This window comes from Anas acuta, chromosome 3 (assembly GCF_963932015.1).
Source record: "Anas acuta chromosome 3, bAnaAcu1.1, whole genome shotgun sequence".
Taxonomy (NCBI): domain Eukaryota; kingdom Metazoa; phylum Chordata; class Aves; order Anseriformes; family Anatidae; genus Anas; species Anas acuta.
The window spans coordinates 23,269,684-23,291,035 of NC_088981.1; the positions used below are offsets into that span (position 1 = coordinate 23,269,684).

The 21,352-nt window shown below is 41.2% G+C and overlaps 1 protein-coding gene across 1 annotated transcript in view; it reads right to left on the minus strand.

Moving 5' to 3' along the window:
- Positions 1–20,937, minus strand: part of PPP2R5A (protein phosphatase 2 regulatory subunit B'alpha) — a 43,676-nt gene extending 22,739 nt beyond the window's left edge. The window contains exons 1-2 of the mRNA XM_068676135.1: positions 20,434–20,937; positions 2,841–3,037 (exon numbers count right to left, since the gene is read on the minus strand). Coding sequence (XP_068532236.1) covers positions 2,841–3,037; positions 20,434–20,584 — 348 coding nt within the window. The 5' untranslated portion in view covers positions 20,585–20,937. The remainder of the gene's footprint in view (positions 1–2,840; positions 3,038–20,433) is intronic.
- Positions 20,938–21,352: the final 415 nt, after the last annotated feature.

A 21,352-nucleotide genomic window follows, 5' to 3' on the forward strand; every position in this document is an offset into this window, starting at 1 on the left:
TTATGATTTCCAGAGTATTCCATACATCTACTAGCACTATCAGTCTCCATAGAAAATCTTAGAACAAGCTGTTTACAGTTTTTATACTGACCAGTCTTCCCTAAAGAACTGCTTCAATGACTTCATTATATTTGAAATAATTTTGCTTCCAGTTTCACCTGTTTCTTCTACTAATGTCTTGCTTCCAAACCTGGTACAGGCTATAGCTTTCGAGGTTCCCAGGAGGTTTTAAAACTTTTAAAAGACTTGTAATGCCAACCCCTAATTTGCTGTTAGCTTCGGAGTACTTTCAATAGACAATTTCCAGACTGAGGAACTGCTAATTTCGGATGACCTAGAAAGGAGGTGCACAGCCCTTTGTGCTCCCCCTTCAAAACTATTTGTAAGCAAAACTCTTCCTCAGTTCTTAACACAAAGACTTTGGCAATGGAATTACAGAAAAATCAGGTTGCTTGGTACACCAAAAAATAATCCTGCACATCTAAACAAAGGTATTTTTATAATCTTATCCCATCCTTGATGGCCTGAAAATGTATTAGTGTCATTTCAACCATTGCTGCCTACCTCGGGATCCAAGCAGAGCAGGGACAGTTACAGGAGGCATGACTGTGTGCTTTTGGCTCAGCAGCTATCACGCCATCAGAGACCATGCGAAGGCAAGGAAGGGTAGGAGACCTCCTCACCTGCACACACCTTGCCTACGCGCTGCTCAGCAACAACAATTTTTTTCCTCTTGATATCTGTAAGGGATTGTTGACTTTGCCTCCCCAAGACAAAGGTAATTCCAATGAAGCTGTGCTGCTTCCTCTGCAAGCTGCAGGAAAGGGGTCCCAGGTCTAGGGAAAGACAAGGGGCTTTGGAAATAAATTAGCTCTGTTTCTGCCACCAAGGCCACTATGGCTTTTTCTAAGGGGATTGCTGTGGTCTGTCCATCCTTTACTACCAGCCACAGTAGTTGGGATTCACTGAGGCTGATTTCTACTTTTTTTGCCTCAAAACCACTATCCTTCAAACTCTGGGGGAAAAAATAAAATCAAATGCCTTTTCTTTTAATGCACTAACACTGAAGAGAAAAAAAGTCTGAAAAATAAATTAAAAAAAGTTCTACAACTCATAGAAGCTACAATGAAAGGCCTCAAACCTGATACACGTGTTGTTTGAAGGGAGAGACCCATCCAGAGCTCTTTCTGAAAGCTGGTACTTAGTCCTAATTCATAGCAAAGACCTTTGCTGCTGCCAGTTGCCAGGGAGACTAGAAATACTGTTCAGGCTTGGAGGGATCTTTTGTCTCAAGCTCTGGAAAAGCTCTCATTGAGCATTTAAGGCCTTCTTCATTTTCTGTCATTTTAAGGGAGAAAAGGAGATGGAAGGTTGTTGGAAAGAAAAATAAGCATCCACAGAGCCCAATCATTTGCACAACAACAACAACATCCTCAAAAGAACAGCTTAACACCATATCTCCAAGAAAAGGAAGCAGCTCCAACATAAAAGAAAATCTCTTCACCCTTCAACAAGTATGGTAGGCTAGTTAGTATACTCCTTCTTTGAACAGGACGCTACAGCGGACACACACGGTAAAAAAATACTACAAGGATTCAGGCTTGTTGCCACCAGCAGTGGGGGAAAAAAGCTGAGGAATAGGTGGACAGACTCTGTCCTTTATGGTGTTGGGTAAAAAAAAAACACTTAGTTAGGAAACACATCTCCTTTAAAGTAAATAAATAAATAAACAACAGAAGCGTCCTAGATCTTTTGTGACGATTAAGAAGCATCTGGTGAAACAAACAAAATTATTAGAAGTGTTTCAATATATCTTAGCTCTTCGGTATAACAGTATAATTTCTACACTTGTTTATATTAATGTTCTTAGAAAGAAAAAATATAACTGACAAACAAAAACAACACTGAAAGAAAAAAAGATTTCAGTGTATAGAAAACCATAAAAAGTTGCAGGCCATATGCTTAAGTCTGCTTACTCACCCGATAGCTACTTTCAAAGTTAGCATATGTAAATTTACCCAAAGTTTAGACAACCGTTAGCCTAAATGCAAGGGGACTAAACACGTTATTTTTACATTTCAAATATCTAGACAAAGCAGTTTTGAAAGCATTCTGGAGTATTTTATTAGTCCTTCAGTTATGTTCCCTGCACGTGGAGTAGTAGTTATATGTAAAACAGCACTTCTGTAGCATTTGAAAATGCATATTAAAATCTGGGAAAGTCAGCAGATACGGCCACATATTTTGTTGCTTATTCAACAAGCCGTTTGTAGAAATTGCACGGTACAAGTCATTCTGTGGTTTACGACTGAGAAAACCACTTAGACTAATCCAGCACAGCTCTCTCAGGCCCAAACAGCAACAAACAACCACGCCAAGTATTTACAAAGCACAGTCGTTTTCTTACACTGATAAACCTTTCTGTTGACACTAGCACCCACAAGAATCTTTACCAGAAAGACCTTATGCTGTCATTCCACTGCTGTTCTTAAAGAAACAAAGACAGGTAACACTGCAGTATTTCCATTTTCTGAATGAGAATGACTTCAAAGGTTATCCAGAATGCAAGCATCTGCATTACACCAGTTCTTTCATTTTAATTACCCTGAAAGCATCATATTTCAGCTAATAATTAGAACACACAAGTAGTGTGGTTTTCTTTTCTTTGCAAGCCTGTAAGCCAAGATATCATTAACAAATGATATTATATTTTATAAGCAGAAAAAAAAAAAAACAGCAATTCTGAGTTAGCTGCCATTACAATTGTAAACTGATTCATTTAGTATATTTTATTCAAATTTAATATATCACAAGAACATTCCATTCCAGATTCTACTTACCATTTTCACTATGTCAGCATAAGCTGATTCAACAATCACTCCACGATTTGTTGAAACATATTCAACCAGTTCATTCAGTGTTGCTCTCTTAATTTCCTTGCTTTTCAGGTCTGAAACAGAGTCCATGAAGTCAAAGAGTATACAACACTGCTGCAACTTCTGACAAAAGAGATCTTGCTGTTCATTGGAGGTGGCATCTGTAAAAGGAAAGAAAAAAAAAACAACACCTAAGTCCATAGAAGCAAACTCAGGATTACTAAATCTGTTCTGTTGACTAAAATTCCCATCATGTGTCAGACCTGTAACTGAGGAATGGTATGATGCAGGACCAGCAAATTAATAGACAATACTGTAAAAACTGAATGATAGTGAATGGATCTGCTTAAGTAAGCTAGATTGAAAAATTCACTATTTAAAACTTGTATTTCATAGAAATAATGAACATATAGTTGTAGATGTATATATGCAAAATAAGTGAATTAATTTTATTTGAGGTACACAGACATTAGTAAGTACCAGCTCGCCTTCACTAAAAGTCACATACACAAGCAGTGCATCATACTAACCTTTCATTCATCCGATTTGTCTCATTCTGTTCCCTAATCCTTTATTACATAACCTGCTTAAAAGCTGTAAAATCTGCTTTGAAGGAACCTTGTCTTTTTTTCTTTTTTGTAAACCACGATGCAACATACCTTGCATACTTTTGATACCATGTGATGAACGTTTCTCTTCAGAATCAACTCCAATATTTCAAAAGGATTAATCCTAAATGTTCATGCTTTTGTTTAAATAATTTATCATGATCTTAGTCATGTCAGGCTTTCCATCTTTTTTGGCCCATTAGGACAATGTGTGACTCTGCATCATCATTTCATGGTGCAGTTTCTCCAGTAGTAGATAAACAGAATTGCTCCATTAGTATTTCACACTAGCTCTATGGCAGATGGATTATTGAGTACTGGATACTTCGAAAATTTAATATATCCTGAAAATATTATAACCGAAAGTTGCAGGATCACAGCAAAAGCAGCTGTGGTTTTAACTGGGAAATCAGATGACTGTCATACTGCCTAGACACACACTGAGAACCCAAATGCCCTTTGTTTGCTTTTTTGCTTTGCTCGTTGGGGTTCCTAGTCACTCCAGCAATAGTATCAGCTCTTCTATCAGTCACTTGGGATTTCACCTGTTCTGCTGAAAAATTCTTATTCCCAGTTTCATCTGGGACTAAGGAATGCTTTCCCCCTGTAAAACTTTCAAGACCTGTCTATAGGCAGACTACCTAATCCCTTAGCTTCATCCATTCCCTGCAGTATCTACATGAACGCTGCTGCTTCCTCAGGAGGAAATTAGCACAACAGGGAAAGGAACCCGGCCTTGTAACACTGAATGTTAGAAATCTTAACTCTCAGTTTAAAGATTGAACAAAACACAGAAAGGTCTCGCACTTCTCTTTATTGTTTTAGGAGCATTTTAAATAAGCAAACTTTAAGTTTGTAAGTTTAACAACTCGGACACTCTTTGACGAGGGCTGTTGCTCAAGTTTCTTACCAAGCACCTCCCACTTAGTGGCCAGAACAACAACCGGGGTTTTAGCTTTCAGTCATTATCTGACAGAATTCTTGCATTTCCGTACAAGCAAAAAAGTAATTGCTAAAATGGCCTGAAATGCCTCCACTGTAATCCCAACTGCTGGCCATGCCCTGGAAGTCCAAACACCAGAATATTGTATTGCACTGCATTCCTGTTTGCCATCTGACAGTTAAGATCTTATTAACTGAGCATAACAACTTCAGCGGGCTTTTCAGAAAGCCAGAGGTTATTATTCCCTCATAAAGAGCGATCTGTACTACTGAATGCTAATTCTGCAATTTTAACCATTTTCCTTTTGAATGCGGATGTCGTAAGATGCTAATTTTTGCTCGGCTATCTACAAATCGCACGATACCAAAGACGTGAATCGTTACACCCTGCAAAATAATCAACGTCAGCTGTAAAAACATTTGTAAGTTACATAACATTTCAGCTCAGATCGTCTAATATTCGGCAGCGGGTTGCATGAGTAAGACCTGCGCCATAGCAACAGAGCAATAACAGTGACATGCTGCGGGTAACATCCCCAAAGCCTCGCTCACGGAACTGCCCCAGGACACACAGCTTCCCCTGACCCTAACCTCGTGCTGCCAGCCATCCGCACACAGTCTCAGATCTGCTCTTACTTCTGCCCACTAAAAACCCAACTATGCTCCACGTTAGCAAAGCCCAGTAGTGAGGGGCAGCAAATACAGCATCTTTGGGTGATGTTCGGTTAAATCAAGTTTCATTAACCAAAATTTAACGTTTTAAAAACCAGCTGACATCATCTGAATACTCCTCATAGTGGTTAAAACAAACTTGTTAAAACAAAGCTGAAATCAAGCAAGAAGAATTCAGAAGAAATCATCAAATCCCTTATTACCTTCCCTAGAACATCAAAGAAATCCTGGTGTTAGCCACTTGTATTTCAACATCAGAGTAACAGAGATCATATCTCTGCGGCCACGCATCACCAGTCCCTTTCATTAGCGATCTGATCTATCTCAATTAGACATCTTCCTAAATGAAAAGCCTGCCCATAAATCAGTTTTGTTACTTGCACCATTTAAAGCCAAGCCATACAAAGTATTTTCTTCTACGCATGCATCCATTACTCACAATGACAAGAGGAAATCATGAAATAATGACACGTGCAAGAGATGAAAACCGTAAGGAAGGTAACACGAGGACTAGTCCTGCGGCATCTCATGTGCTTAGCCCTTGCCTCACACATGGCACCTGTATCCCAGGAATGCTGGGGACAGGTGCCATGGAAACCACTGCCTGCTTTGGGGATATTCATGTCAGCATTCTTGGCTTTTTTAAGCCTTGTCTTTACACCTAATTGTCCCAGCACAGCAAAAGCTAGACAACCCTACGTTGCAGTAAAACCATTTGCAATAGTTTATTCCAGCTCTATGAATAAAATAAACTCTGCCAACATTATTGCATCAACACCAGAGCTTTGAGCTTTAGTAGTTTAACCTGTGGCACGATTTTTAAATAAGTTTTAATTTAACTTCTATCAAGATTTATTCCACGCATATGAAGTTTGCAAAAACTGCTTACCCTAAATACCAGGAGGACCGCAGAAGGTAACACAGGTTCAAAGTAGGCAGTGGATGCTTCAAGAAAATAACCCTAGGGACGAGTTGTGCTTTCAAGTGGAAAACAAAACAAAACACCGAAGACTGAATTCTATTAACCACCTGTCCTTACATTGCTGTATGCTGTTGGAAAAGTCACTTTAAAAAAAATAATAGAAAATGGTCTGTATGTTGTCTGCTCCAGGTGATCAAAATCCAATTTGCTCAACTTTGTTTTCCAGAGGCTGCTCAACAGAGGCACGTCTTAGGAAACTCTTTAAATCCACTGTTAACATCTGTCTGAGGGCTGTTTGTCAGTTGACCTGAGGTCCTTGCGAAGGTCTTAATGACACTTCAGGCAACTGCAGAGAGACAGTTCCTAATCAGATATGACAGTAGAAAATCCTAACGACAAAAAGTTGTGTCCAATACAAAACAACAACATCATAAATTGCGATCCATTTTAACCATCACTCTTTCTAAGGATTGTCATTGCCTCTGGTCCTTTGCACGATAGATGGTAAAATATGTTTGCAACTGATGAAAATAGTTCATTTGATCCTTGCACTTCATGGTACTGAAATTCTCAACAGACTACTACTACTGTTTACAAAAGCCTCATCATTACATACAATAGCCACAATATCAAAGGACAAAAAATTACAAACAAGTCGACTCACAAGTTCCTCCGGAGCAGAAGTTACTAAACATCAAAGCTGCATGACTGTACAGATTGGTCTCGAAATCAAATGCTTTAATACCTACCAGGTTATCAGTCCAAGTCTGAGCATGGAGCACTAAGTTAAAATATGATTTTTTTCTCCAGGGAGGACCCAACCAAAATATAGATAAAGAAATTTTACAGTCTGAGCTACCTCATGAGCGTATAACTCGAGAGACAGAAACTACCATACGACTAGCCAGGGGACTACAACGACGTCTTCCCACAGTGTATTTATCTTGCATGTTTACAGGCATTTCTCCTGGAAGGAAAAGAAAGATGCTTCTCCTCTCTCGACAGAACTGTTTATCCAGGACCTCCTGTGCAAAGCCAGGCACACAACACAATCTTCACTTCAGCGGAAAGCAGAATCCAAGTCCCCAGAACTCTCCTCTCAATTAGAAAGTCAAAAAGTCAGAACTCCCTTCGCAAACTGGAAATTCAGAAAACCTTACTTTCCCTGCCAGTGCAAAACAAACCCTCTCAACCACTTGTAACAGGTTTCCAATATTTACTGTGCTACGTGCAGCTGCACTCGACAGCAGTGGGATCTGCTAGCACAGAATGAAGCCCTAACAGTGACACAGAGAGAAGCACAGGTACCATGAGACATCATACTTGTGTTTTTTTTTCTTCACATCATTTGAATATCAACGCTGTTAAATCTCTGGCCTAGCCCACGCAAGTCAAGCATAAGGAAACCTGCCTAACCTCATTTTAAATCTCATTTTTGTTCTGTGCAGTTCTTGTGTACACTGTCATCGCAATCTCCTGAAGCACCCGAAAGTGTCGGTGTTTGTGCTACAGAGCTGGTAAGGAGGAGGCACTGTTAAAAAATGGAGTTTTGATGCAATTGATGTTATGGGAGGAGACACGGTATCTTTCCAAGTTCTCCGAAGTCTGTGTCTGCAGCTTGGCAGGCAGCACAATGGTTGGCTGACAATGAGGAAGGAGGTCCCTTGCCCTTCTACTCCCTTGTCATTTATTCCTCCCTTCCCCTCCCCTGCTCCCAGTCACATCCATCCCTCAACACCGGCTCTGCAACTTGTCAGCCCCTTCTGCGAGCTGCTATAACTCAATAACATGGCCATATTAGTGAGGTTAGATGGCTTCTGGAGGGGCCTGACGATCATCAGGTCTGGCACAAGGTTAGTGGTGGGAGCAGAAACTCCTCTTTCAGCTGCAGTAAGTTGTTTAGTTAGTTCATTAGCTCATTTGTAACCGTATGCTCCAGCTTCACAGGTATGAGGTAACTGAAAAATCCTAATTATGCATTAACTAGTTGGTTTCATTTTTATTTTCAAATTTCTTCTTCTGGAAAGCAACTTCAAGCTCCTTTTTAAAGAAAAATGCAGCCCCTGTATAAGGTCTCATGCTATACTGATGGTCTAAAACCTTCCTGCAGTAACTCCTTACATCTGTAAGAGAAGCTTCCCCATTTTGGTAGCTCAGCAGCCCAGCTGAAACTGGTGAGGCCACTCAGACTAGTAATTATGCAGCATGTTAGGTATCCATGGAATCTCATCACTAGTATTTTCTTTTTTTTTTCCCCCCATACAGAAAAAAAAAAATGCTGCCTAAGGAGTAAGTGCCATTTCTTACCAGAGTTATGGGGGTTTGTTTGATTATTTGCTTCTGTTGTGTGTGGGTTTGTGTTTTTTTTTGTTTTTTTTTTCCTCTCTCCCCTATTCAGAGTTGAACAGCATATATATTTGAATTACCTGGAGTCCTGAAGCCTACATCTCTTGCTGGATTTCTGGAAGGGGCTGAGTAAGTTTCTCTGCGTGTTTTCACTAAACAGAGCCCAGACTTTGCAAGGCAGATAAGGGAGTCAGACAGAACATCGTGCATCTTAGAAATTAACCAGCTCCCTATAGAGGAGGTTTATTCTTTAGGAGGAGGTTTGGAAGACAACAAAGCAGAACACCATTCTCAAACATGATGTTACAAAGAAGTCCATACCACATATGGGAGATGGCCAAAATAAAGACTTGGCACAGAACTAAAGGTACAGAAGGCACATTGGTCAATCCTGTCTGGGATCTGCATGCTCATACAGATGGACACAACCTCCCTATTTCAGAAATCCAAAGGCCTGCAAAGGAGCAATCACGGCAATGAGCTGAACTTCTCCTTCCACTGAAACTCTCCTGCTGATGCTCATCAGGCAGGACTTACACTAGTGATCCACCTGAGCAGTACTTTAAAAATACACTGCAACACCCTGCTTGCTCAACTACCCCCACAGCAAGCGTTTTATCCAATTTAATGCATACCTTCCTCCAACCAGTTGTGCAAAATCAAATTAAAATTGCAAAAAAGCAACCAAACTGCTAAAAAAAAATAATAAAAAAAAAAAAATCACACCACCATCCAAGTAAAATCTCCATTTTCTTTTGAAATAGCTAAGAAATCACAAGTTTTGCTCATTAGAATATTGTGAATTTAAGATTATCTCCTTGATACATGCCAGGGCAAAAAAAGAATTTAAAGAGTCTCACACAAGAAGTAAAACTAAATAAGGACACAATCTATGATGATTTTTATTCACATACTCTGTTGTGGTTTACAAAGATAGCTACATATTCTAGGCTATAGAGAATTTTAAAGTTGTTTACTAAAAGCACTTCTCGAAAGCTACGTCCTGCCCAATACCAGATATTGTTTGTTCAGTAAGGCTCATCTGCCAGTCCATGTGGCCAGCAGTTGACCTTAACAAATCAGCCCAGAAAATCTGAAAAGCCTATGCTGATCCAACAACATCTGTCACAAATTTTCTCTGACATGACTCCTTGGACTGATAGTAAACTAAAAGTGTCTTTCTTATCTAAATTGTTTCTGTCATCTTCCAAGCATTCTTATAATCTCATATGGCTAAGAGCTCCTACCACGTTAAATCCCTCGATTTTAATGAGAATTTGACTCAACCAAAACACTTCAGACAATAAGAAAGTACCTAGCTGAAGTGCTTTCCTATTTAATAGCCTTATTTCCTACTGGTTAATTACAGAAGACAACATGAAGACAGATGCAAAAAGTAATGCAAATTACTCTCTTAGTCCTCAAAAAGTTAATGAACAGCAAGACTCTAGTGACCAGACCTGACAACATTCACCTTATTTCTCCCACAACTTTCTCAAAAAGGAGAATTAAAGCCCTACTCATTTCTTAAACAAAAGAGAAAAACTACAAAATCAAACACCATGCCAATGAGTCAAATGGGAACATTAAACACCCTGCAGACATCTTTGACAAAATGTGCATCACGAACCCTACAAACATTTCCTCAAGAGCACCACTGACAGTTCAGAACCGAAACTCAGTTACCTGCAACAAATAATTCTGAGGAGAAAAAAAATAAAATAATAGTAATAAAAAAAAATATATATGTATGTATGTATGTATGTATGTATGTTGTCCGATGACAGGACATGGTTATGCTGCTTTTAACAGAAAGCACCAAGATGCTGAGCTTTGCATACGGTTACCTGTAGGCAAGCTCTGCTCAGAATGATATAATGAATTTATTATACAAGAAATTCTAAAAGAAATCTTACTATAAAAGAAATTTCAGTTTGTGCAGTTGTAGTGTGCATTTTCAAAGAACAATTATGCTACTCCTCTTGAATTCAAAAAAGCTTTCTTCTACCAGTAAGCCAACTATTATGCTCCCCAGTGCATTCACTTATGTTTTTGGCATACGCTGCTACTACATTTGCTGTCTTCATTTAAAAACCATCAAGCAGTGGTGACGACTGATCATACGCCAGGACAGGCCCATCTTGAATGTAACCAGAGGCTCTGGGAGTTTAGCATTCTCTCCTGCATGCAAGCCCAAATAATGGTTTCACTGGCTTCACGAAGGTGGAACATTATGTAGTATTATATTTATATTATGTGATATTGATCTTATATTAATTTAAAATAGGAAGCCCGCTTCTTTAAGGAAGATAGGGATAAATTTAAGGCCGATAAATCCCATCACAGAATTAACGCACGCAGCCAGATCATTAAACTGGGGTAGAAGGGTAAGTAATTGACTTTTGGAATGGGAAATTGTTCTGGAGATACAAAGATGGGACAGATGGCAACCTTTAACTTTAAATCACAAAGGCTTGGTAATGCGAACTGCTTTCCCAAAGAGAAAGCGAGAATAAATAGCTTTTGTTACATAGAAATGTAACAAAGGCTTTTGTTATGGTAAAACATATGCGCTTTCAAAAAGTCCTCTTAACAAGAGGAGGGCAAATAAAGATCAAGGTAAAGCCCTGGGTATATAAACAAGTCCTCTCTTAAAAGCCTACTAACTCACAATTACTTTCTATTTGCCACAAGCCAAAATCACCCACAGATAGGCTCCTGGTAGCTCACTGCACGCCAACGTGTGGGAAAACCAACCACCAGCAGGACCCTACAGAAAGGGAACGGGACCAGGGACCAAGCCTCTCGCACTGTGGAATCAGAAAGATTGCAAGGAACCACCTCCGTGGTGCTGCTGGTCCCCGAAATATACACTGCAGCCAAATTACAGAGCTGTTGTCCACTTCAGACCAGATGTTAACTCTACCTGTCCCCAAACACACACGTTTGCTTTTAAGTGCTGCTTCTTGAAATCTAAGCGTTGGATAGAATTTCCAATTTCCCCACCTCATTTTGGAGATGCAAAACAAACCCTTCGGGTTGTGAAGAGGCTGACTCAAGGAACTGCTTCACACCTTCCTGGCTCAGCATTAACCACGTAATGTGAGCAGCTCTGTTTGCTGCTGCTCCCTCCTCAAACAGCCACAGCACTCCGCTCACATGGGAACCAGGGGATAAGGAGGGCTGAAAAGCAAAGTCACAAAGCTGTGTGCCACACAGACACAAACTTCAGCTCGACAACCATCCTACGGCACGCTATTAAAAACATCCTCAAACGCCTAAGAACATAAACACCTTGCTAGACCAGAGCCTGAAACAAATTCATTTGCACCTTTTAAACTTTGTAAGGATAGAAATTGTATTCACTATCTGAATAAGCTCCCTTTTTATTAATTTGAATGCAAGACCTCTGACTGAAACTGTGGTATTTTATAAACAGTGACTGCTGATAATGAAACAGGCCATAAATGGATCCATTGCAGGATTTTTATTTTTATTTAAAGTCTATTAGCTTATATCGTTCCCTAGTTATTTTAAGATCCCACCTGGTCTAACAACTTAATTTTGAATTGAATGCTCAAGTTGCTCCGGTTTGGCATCACACTAGAAAACACAAGTCAGCATTACAAATCACGTTCATTTTTATTGTCCAAAAACTGCAGAAATGCTCTTTGAATTTTCACATGGCAAAATCAGTGTAGAGTGCCATACAAAAATATCTTTCATTGGAAACCAAGGGCTAACTGTTAAACATTACTTCACAGAAGTACAGAATCTCATTTTGCAGTTAATTTAGCACTTAGTCTATTTTAAACGTGTGAAGGGGATGTATAGGGGAGTAATTTAATAGGAAATCTGTGCCAGAGGAAACATGTGATCTAGGTCTTCAAATTTCATCCCTTCAATCCCTGCATAAATTGGGGTGGAAGTTACAGGTATTGGAGTAATTCCTTGGATAAATATACACTTCAATATTTGTCTGAAGTCATATTTCTTGGTTTTTAAAGTTTTCTCAGACAAATAAAATAATAAGATACTTAATCATGACTTAAGCAGGAAGAACTAAGATTAAATCAGATGGGGAATACAGGTGAAATCCTGGTTTTGCTGCTTTCAGTGACTTACCTGCCATTGACCTCAATGGGAACAGACTGTTGTCCAGAGCAGACAAATATTCAAGCACTTGCAAGATCTCCTTATCCATCTCACTTGAACTAAGCATCTAGTTGCATACGTAAAAGGTCAAAAAACTTTTATTTTTCATTTTTAGCCATCAACAGTTATTTTCTTTCTAACAAAAATTGTAAACATCAAGCGTTCAGTAATGAAGGAGCAATCCTACACTTAAGTATATTCCCATTTGGCAAAATCTCGTAGTTATTTTAAAACTCTATTTACACCATTCTGATGTAGTGAGTTTATTTTGCTCCTGCTTCCTTCTCCTAAGGGAAAATACTCACAAATGTAAATTATCAAATCTTGTCCTTCCCGACCGTACTGTGAGACCCAGACCATGGCTCTCTAGGGGACTCTGACATGTGCTTCTAAATTTTTTTTCCTCAGAAGTATAATAAATGTTTGTTTTCCTCAGAAACCAACAATGCTGAAATGCACAATTTCATTTTACATATGCAATTCAAAACCTACATGTAGTTCTCAACTCTTCTTCCTGTTACATACAGATGGGACCAAAATTTATGCTGCTTAACAGGACTTCAGTCCTACTGCAAAAAGTTTACACCTACGCCATATTTTAAATAAGCATAGATTATTTTTTTTTGTTAGAAACATCATCTAGTTTTCAAAAACATTACCCAACTAGGCTGCATTGGAACTTAAAAAAAATAAAAAATAAAAAAAATCCCCATTTCCCCCCACACTTTCCCATAAAATTTTACTTGGGAAGAAATGAATATGACAAAAGCTGTGCTTTTAATTTATTTTATTTTTTTTAACTTCCGAAGTTTCACTTGCTTATGCAATGATGCACCCTGCCAGCTCGCAAGTACAGCAACAGCAGACAAAAAGCTGTTTCCCCCTTCACAGTCAGACAAACGGCTCTAACTTTTTATTCCTGCTTTTCTTCAGATCTGCCTTCCTGGCCCACACTGTATCACCCTCCTTGCTTGCCCCTCCTCCTTTTCCAGTTCTTCTGAGAAAATCCCCTGTGCTACTTCCACCCCTTTTATCCAGGGCTTCTCAACTCTTCAAGTGTGTGATGGGCTCAGGTGTACTGATTATGTTTGATCAGCAATTTGAAAAAGTGAACTTGTATAACATAACTAAAGTATCCCTGCTATGGCAGGGAGCAGCTTTAATGCTATTAATTCTTGAGAGTTTACAAATCACTGACCGGAATTAGGAAATCTTCCTTTTGCAGCACAGTTCTGGGTTGGATACGCACATACACTTTTTGTCATTACTTGCACCTTGACCTCCCAGCTCCACTGCAAAATTCACATTACTCTGGGATGGGAAGCTGACAAAAAATATCCCCTGGGAAACAACAGCTGAGAGAGGGAACCTGAGACAAGGAACAAGGTAGAAAACCTTTCCTAATGGCAGCCAAGGCAACACAACAGCACAATATGTTTCTGAAATCCCTTTACCATATCCACAGCAGCAATAAGAGCTACTCCTGTAGCAGGCTACAGGCCACCCCATCAGCTCAGACACTGTCCCTCTCTACACCCCAGCAGTGCTATGAGCTGGCGTTCTGCATCGACGTCCAGAGAAGCCCTCCTTGCCCCAAACACACTGCAGCCAGTGACTGCCAGCAGGTTCCATCCTCTGATCATGGCAGATGCAGGTATGTTCTTCCAATCTTGATATAGCAATCTTCCAATTCCTTCTTCCAATTCCTGATATAGCAAGCGAAAACCCTAAGCATGTGAAATTTCGAGACTGATTTACCTTTAGAGTCAGGGGAAGACTCAAAAAACGTGGTCACAATGAAAAGCTATGAAGAAACTCACACTGGATATGGTAAGAGCCATTTCCAGTATGTTTCATAGCCAGCCTTTGACATTCAGGAATTGCTGAAGCTACAGGTGAGGAGCTGGCTCCAGCCACGCACTGCCCTGTACCTCTTCCCACCTGCATCTCCTGTCAGCCCACCGCTTCTTACTGTCCTGCCACCTGTAACACACTTCTGGGCTCCTGCTCTCAGAAAAACATATTGTAAGCTTTCTATACACTTAATTACAGTGCAGGAAAACCAAAGAAAAGCCGTGCACAGCAGCCTCAAAGAGGTGGTTCCTTGCAGAGCAGCACAGGAGGTACTGAATCATCATCAGTCTCGCTACCGAGCTACAAAAGCTGCTGAGCACATCTGAGAATTTGGACCACATTAGATTAATTTTCATCCAGAGCTATATGCTAAGCTACAAAGTACAGCAAACACCAGAGCTCAAGACCATTATTACTATTTTAATATCAACAACATATAACGCATTTTTACTCTAGCCTTAGGAACGGTTTGAACTGTTTTTGCTGAAACTCAGAAAATTAGCCTGAGGAACAGTTCCAAATAAAACTGTCCATACTTGGCATGGAAACTTCAGTCCAAACTGTTTAGCAATGCTGTAAGCAGCTGAGAATAAGGTCTTGTGAAGGAAAATTGTAGGCGACCTTAACTAAGAGGAGTCCTGCCTTGAAGTCAAACGTATGCCACTGAGACTGACCACGAGCTCAGCAAAACTTAACAGAAACTAGCTCAGTGACTCTCTGATAAAAATCAATGATTCAGATGTTAAAATAAGCTGTCGCTGTTGGTCCAGTTTCCAGAAGAGCATTTTGCCAAGGGAGTTTTATACAACAGACTTTATTTGCTACCTACTGGTCTCGTTAGCCTGTGGTTCCAACCTTCAGAGTTCACACACTGTGATGAGCCTATACGTATAATCTTAGCCTGCTGGATTAAAACAGGAGTCAGGACGACAATAGCACAAACTGAATGTTAAACCCTTCCACAGGGAAATGTCTTTCTTCATAATAACACTACACATAGCCCTTCTATGCTTAAAGACAACTTTACTCTGTCCCGAGCTGTTGGTACGGTGCCTTCTCAATGGCACCAAATAATTTTAAGATAGGTGGATATTAAAAAGAACTCTGCAGATTGATATAATCTTCTTTCGATCAGACAGCCAGAGCAGTAAGCAATTCCACTTGTATTTCCTACAGCAACTACCATTAAAATCGGCACCTGCAAAACTAATATCTGACTAAACTAGAAAGCAACGAATATGGAAAAAGAAATCTGATCCTAAGCTGGCACACAGAAGATGTGAAAGATTTAAATAGAAAAGTTCATGTGAAGACTGTCAATAGGCTCTATATTTAGGAGTTGCTCTTGATGGAAGTATATTCTAAGACCAAAAATTCAAGTCTAAGGATAAAAAAAGGTCAATTTGTTAAGAATTAAAGACCAAATGTTCCACTCCATAAACTAGGAACAGTTCCTTAATATAGAAGAAAATTAAGCAGTACATTTTTCATGGAACTACATTAGAATATTAAAATAAAAAGTTCTTAAGTCTTCTTTAGCTATTGTAGGTTCTCTATTTTTCAAGATTGTAACTTGACTAAACAGAAGTTTTGACTACTTTGCTGAGTGCCCTGTTGAGAATATGCATAAGAGTTAAATGGAAATTCCTCAGAGAACATCCTCATCTTCATCTGAAAACTAAAGATCGTCTTTGTTAAGGAAAAAATCAGCCGGGAAGGTCACAGATGCAAGTGAGGCTGAATACAAAAGGTATAGGATGGGGGACTACGGAAGAGGAAATAACAATGAATCATCAGGGATTTAACAAAAACAAAACAAAACAGTGCAAATCTGAGCAACAGAAAACTGTCATTTAACTTACAAATATTTATGAAGGCTGTAGTAAAAGTAAACCATTCTAAAATTTTTGAAGGCTATTTTCCTTTCTGGAGCAAAGGCAACTTAATGTTAGCATGAATAAAATTCCTCTCAGCTGTTTTTAACTCTGCTTATTTTTGTCACTCTGAAATACACACTGTATGATTCAAAGCATCTGAACTGACCCTGCTGGATCTAATAAGGTTAAAATTTTAGCTATAAGCAAGCTTACTAGGCCTTCCTATAATGCTGTCATGAAAGCTTAGCTTGAACACAGCACCTGGTTCTCAGTCAAATCCAAGCTGTCCCTTGATGGTTTAAATAAAGCAAATACTTTTGATAACACCCGTTTTGAACCCCGTATTTGGATGCTGAAACTGCATACTGGAAGGTCTTTTAAAAATGTCTTATTCCAGTATACTTCACCACTGTAACTCGCAGTCCCACTGAGATTCTTACAACCATCTCTAGCCTACGGCTGACAGATTTTTGGACCAGTTTCCAGCTGTTCTGCTGTAAGAGCCAGAGTTTTCTTTATGGGGAGAGTTTCATTTGGAAACGAACACTAAGAATTTCTTGTAATATTTTTGTGCTTTGTGCGTGTTATAGGAAATAAGCCTGCAGTGACAAGCGTCTTCCCAAAAGGATGCTCAGTATTGAGAAGATCACAGAAAGACATCAGGAGATGTTTATTCATTCCAGCTGGACTTGACATCTCTGGTAACAGAAAAAAGGTACATTCGCTTTACAACCTGACAGCCCACATTAACTGTGCTAAATAAAAGCAACAAGCTGTTTTGAATAAGATTTTTTTTTTCAACCTATCTGGTCACCATTTTCCACCTGTATTTTCACATGCTCCTTCAACCAAAAAAAAAAATAAAAAATCACAGAAATGTGTATGTGTAGTTTCAGTGCGATTAGTCAGACTGGCTCCCAAGGTCAAGTTAATTCTCTTTTTCCAGAAATGAAGGTAACTGCATGGGCTATTACAGTGTTTAAAAAGGACTCGGTATTGAGACAAAATGACCACTTCTTAAGAATTTAAAAATAACAATCCCTTCGTCAGATTTCTTTAAACTCAACACTCCCAGGACTGTTCACTAAGTGATAAAATCCTGCTGTTAACCAGCATGTTACTTTGGCTATAAATTTTCAAAGGATTTGTATTAAGTAAACTGCAAAGTAACAAAATGAAAAGGAGATAGGAGGGGGAACAGCTTCAACTTTACACAGGTCTAACACTCTTCCTTCCCCCCTCCCTTTTTTTTTTTTTTTTTATTTATTATTATTCTGGTCTTCAGTACTGCTTATGAAGCACTACAGTGAAGCGTAAACTCTCCTGAATAACAGAGGAAATGTAATTCCTCATTTATTTTATGTATCCTGACATCAGTAAGGTTTTGCTAAGCTTTTATCTAAGGACAATACATAATATCTGATGTAAAAATAACCTGAATTGTTAATGACCAACACACAATCCCGCTATACCCCCTCAACTTCTCCCTGTCCCCCCAAAACCCAAACCCCTAAAGCTAAGACCATGCACTATCTGGGACTCTCACCTGCTAGTGACAGAAACTCGGCTTCTCCTAGCAGTGACAGAATATGCAGCTAAATCCAGAAATTTTGGTAATCCCAGCAGCATCACAATTAGCTCCAGAAATATGTGAATAAGTATGTTACCTTTCTACAGGCTTTCAAGCAATACCACTTACACCCCTATGAAAGGGTGTTACACTATCTGATCTGGCCCTATTAGTAGCAAACAAAAAAAATAAATAGTCCCTAGATAAAAGGGGAAAAAATCTACCCAGGAAGATGTTTGATAAAGTGAATGGTTAGTTTTTATTTTTTTCTTCTGCAACACCCTTCCTTCCAATAAAGTAGAATACAAGTATTTCAGGCCAGCCTGACAAACCTATCTGGGAGTTTCAGAATATTTGTTATTGCCCTGAAAGTGATCAAACAAGACAGGAACTGTAAATCAAATTCAGTATTTTTACTGCAGTATATCACCAAACTGCTTCTTCATCTACAAACTGCTGATCCCCCAATACAGGCTTCAAACGCCCCACATTTAGCCCCTTACTGTAAGATACCTGGAAAAGCAAAAGTTCTTAATCTAATTTCCTAAGTGCATGCTGAGGGCCCTTAGGCACCAGCATAATGACTGTACTTTCCTTTTTCCGCCCCTCCCTGGGAACGCTGGCTGCCAGGCTGGAGATGACACTACGCTGGCAGCATCACAGCTATTGCTGAATTCCACATTGGCTTTAAAGAATAAAGCAGAGCTTCATCTTCCCGAGACGTATGCGATTACAACAAGAAGTTTCACAAAGCCATACATTTATGGAGAGCAAACTCTATCAGCTCTTTTGGTTTGGGAGGCAGGGAAGGGTCAAGAGAGGAAAGGAGAGAAGCAGAAGGGGAGAAAGCATCAGATATTCACAGCAAACGTTGTATTCACAACAAATCTAAATTCCCCATATATCCAAACATTGCAAACCCATGGGAGAAAACATGCAGAAGAGTGCTGCCCAGCTTTCTGATAACTGGCTACCTGGGATACTGTTACTCATAAAAGCATGCTTTGCCCACAATTTCTGTTCTGAAACAGATTTAGAGGGCAAGACTTTCAATGTAAACCGTAAGCATGAAGACAGATGCGATTTTCCTTTAAGAATTTCAGGCAATTCGAGCTACTATAAAACTCTGCTTAACTGAATGGATTCCTCTGATAGTTTATGGCCTCAAATTTCCAAACATTCGAGCTGCTGATGCCACACAAACTTTCCCTGTACAATAAGCAAAAAGCTGTAAAACTGCACTCACAAAACTAGAAGACTTAATCATACGAAGTTAAAAATCTAACATTAAAGTCCCGGTTCAGCAAAGAATGTAAACTTGGACATTTTGCTGATTTAAGCTGGAATTGCTCCCTGCATAAAGTACGTACGCTTAACTGTTTGCTGGATCAGGACCCAAACTTTCTGAAGTCTGCCACCTATGTGCGATATTTGCCAAGTGCTTTTACAAGGTCTCAAGAATGGTTTTATAAAAAAAATGATCTTTGAGGAAAATAAACTGTCTGAACAGCATGGGAATTAGCCTTTCATTATTACTGAAACTTGGCAGAAGTTTAGTCATACCAATAGCAGAAACTGAAGCTTGATTTCAAAGAAATCATCTTGGTTATAAATCCTGTAAATCCAGCTAAAGGGAGGACAAAACTTCACAAAGAAAACCCAAAACAAGCACCGTGAAGAACACCTCTTCTGTTTTCAAGCGTAACGTGCTCAGCCACTGCAACAAAGATGCTAAGGAAAAAAATAATTCCCATGTTACCTTCCTGCCCAAGCTTATTTGCATTTAATAACATTTCTGCTAATAGCCAGTTTCATGATTCATGAACATCTGCCGTTCAGGAGCAGCAAGAAACTGCCTTGAAATACTACAGCTGTGACTGTATAATCCACAAAAATCAAACAGGAAAAAAAATATTTAGCTTTTAGGACTATTTTTAAGTCGGCCACACTGCACTCTGATTTGGGGCATTTGCTGCAGATCATTAAGAGTTATTTTTTCCCACCATCGTACGATGCAGCTTCAAAAACTTGAACACGAGTGACAGCACAATTGCTCTGGGGTAATGTTAGGGTAATGTTTGCCCCTTGTTGCTCAGGTTCTTGTTAAATACGTTAACAAGGAGTTCGCATTCCCTGCTGAATAACTACTTTTGTAATTTTTAAGGGAGGGAAAACTTTGGTGGGAAGGGGGGGAAGGCTGCACTGAACTTCTGGTTCGTTTTTGCAACCTGCTAGCAAACAGCCTGCCCGGGTTTGAGTTTCAGGACGAAGGATAAAGGCTGCGGTGCCGGTTTTCATGCCAGGGCGTCATTTTTTCTTTCACCCAGGCTTTTGAGATACCGCCTCGTTCCTCAAACCCCGGCGGGGCAAACACCAACCCAAAAAAAGCGCTGGGGAGGCCCGAGGCAAGCCCGGGACGTGATGCCAGGGGCACCGGGCTCCTCTTCGCAACCCCCCTGAAGGGAGAAGGGAGGAGCCACCGCGGGAGAGAGGGGACGGAGAGGGGGGGGGGGGGACACGGAGACAGGGCAGAGGGGACGGAGGGACGGGACAGAGGGACAGGGGGACGCGGGGACGCGGCAGGGCCACGCGGAGGGTTTCGCCGAGGTACCTTTGAGCTGGGGCAGCGGCGAGAGCTCCACCTGGCTGCCGTGGCCGCGGAACTGCGAGGAGCCCTGCGAGCGCCGCTGCCGCTGCGCCTTGCGCACGGATTTCCGCGTGAAGCCGTCCACTTTCTCCGCGGCGGAGATGGCCGCCGACATGGCTGGGCGGCGAGGCGGCGCGGGGGGGACGCGCTCGCCGCGGGCATATATCAAAGCGGGCGGGAAGGAGGAAAAAAAATAAAAAAATAAAAAAAAGAAATAATAAACGCTGATGATGATAATTAAAAATTATGATCCACCCAGCCTCCTCGCCGTTCCCTCTCCCCAGCCGTGGAGCGGCCCCGCGGAGGGGGGGGCGCTCGGCAAACTTCGCAGCGGGCCGGGCCCGCTGTCATCCGCCGGGCTGGCCGGGGGGGCGGCTCCCCAGCGCCCGGCTTCCGCACGCCCCTTCCCCGCCTTCAGGCGCCGCCGCCCGCAGCGCCCCCCCGCCCCGCCGCCATCCCGCCCGCCCTCTGCCCCGCCCGCCGCCAACGGCGAGGGGAGGGGTGGGGGGGGGCGGGGGGCGGGGCCGTGGCGGGGTGAGTGACAGCGCGGGGCGACCAATGAGAGGAGAGGGTGGGAGAGGAGGGAGAGATTGGCGGGTAGATGCTCCAATCGGGAGGAAGGAAGAGGGAGTGGGTGGGGCTTCCCGCTATGAGGTCGGGGGGCGGTGGCGGAGCGCGGCCGTTGGGCGCGAGGCGCGGCGGCCGTTGGGCTGTGGTGCTGCCGCGGAGGCTGCTCAGGCAGGAGGAGGGTGGGGGCTGCCCCCTCAGCCGCCCCTCGATGTGGTACCGGGCCGTCTGTGCCCCGCGGCGGAGCTCCGGCAGCGCCTGGCTGCCTTTTGGGATGGGTTTCTAACTCCTCTATTGAGTTAGGATGAGCACAGTG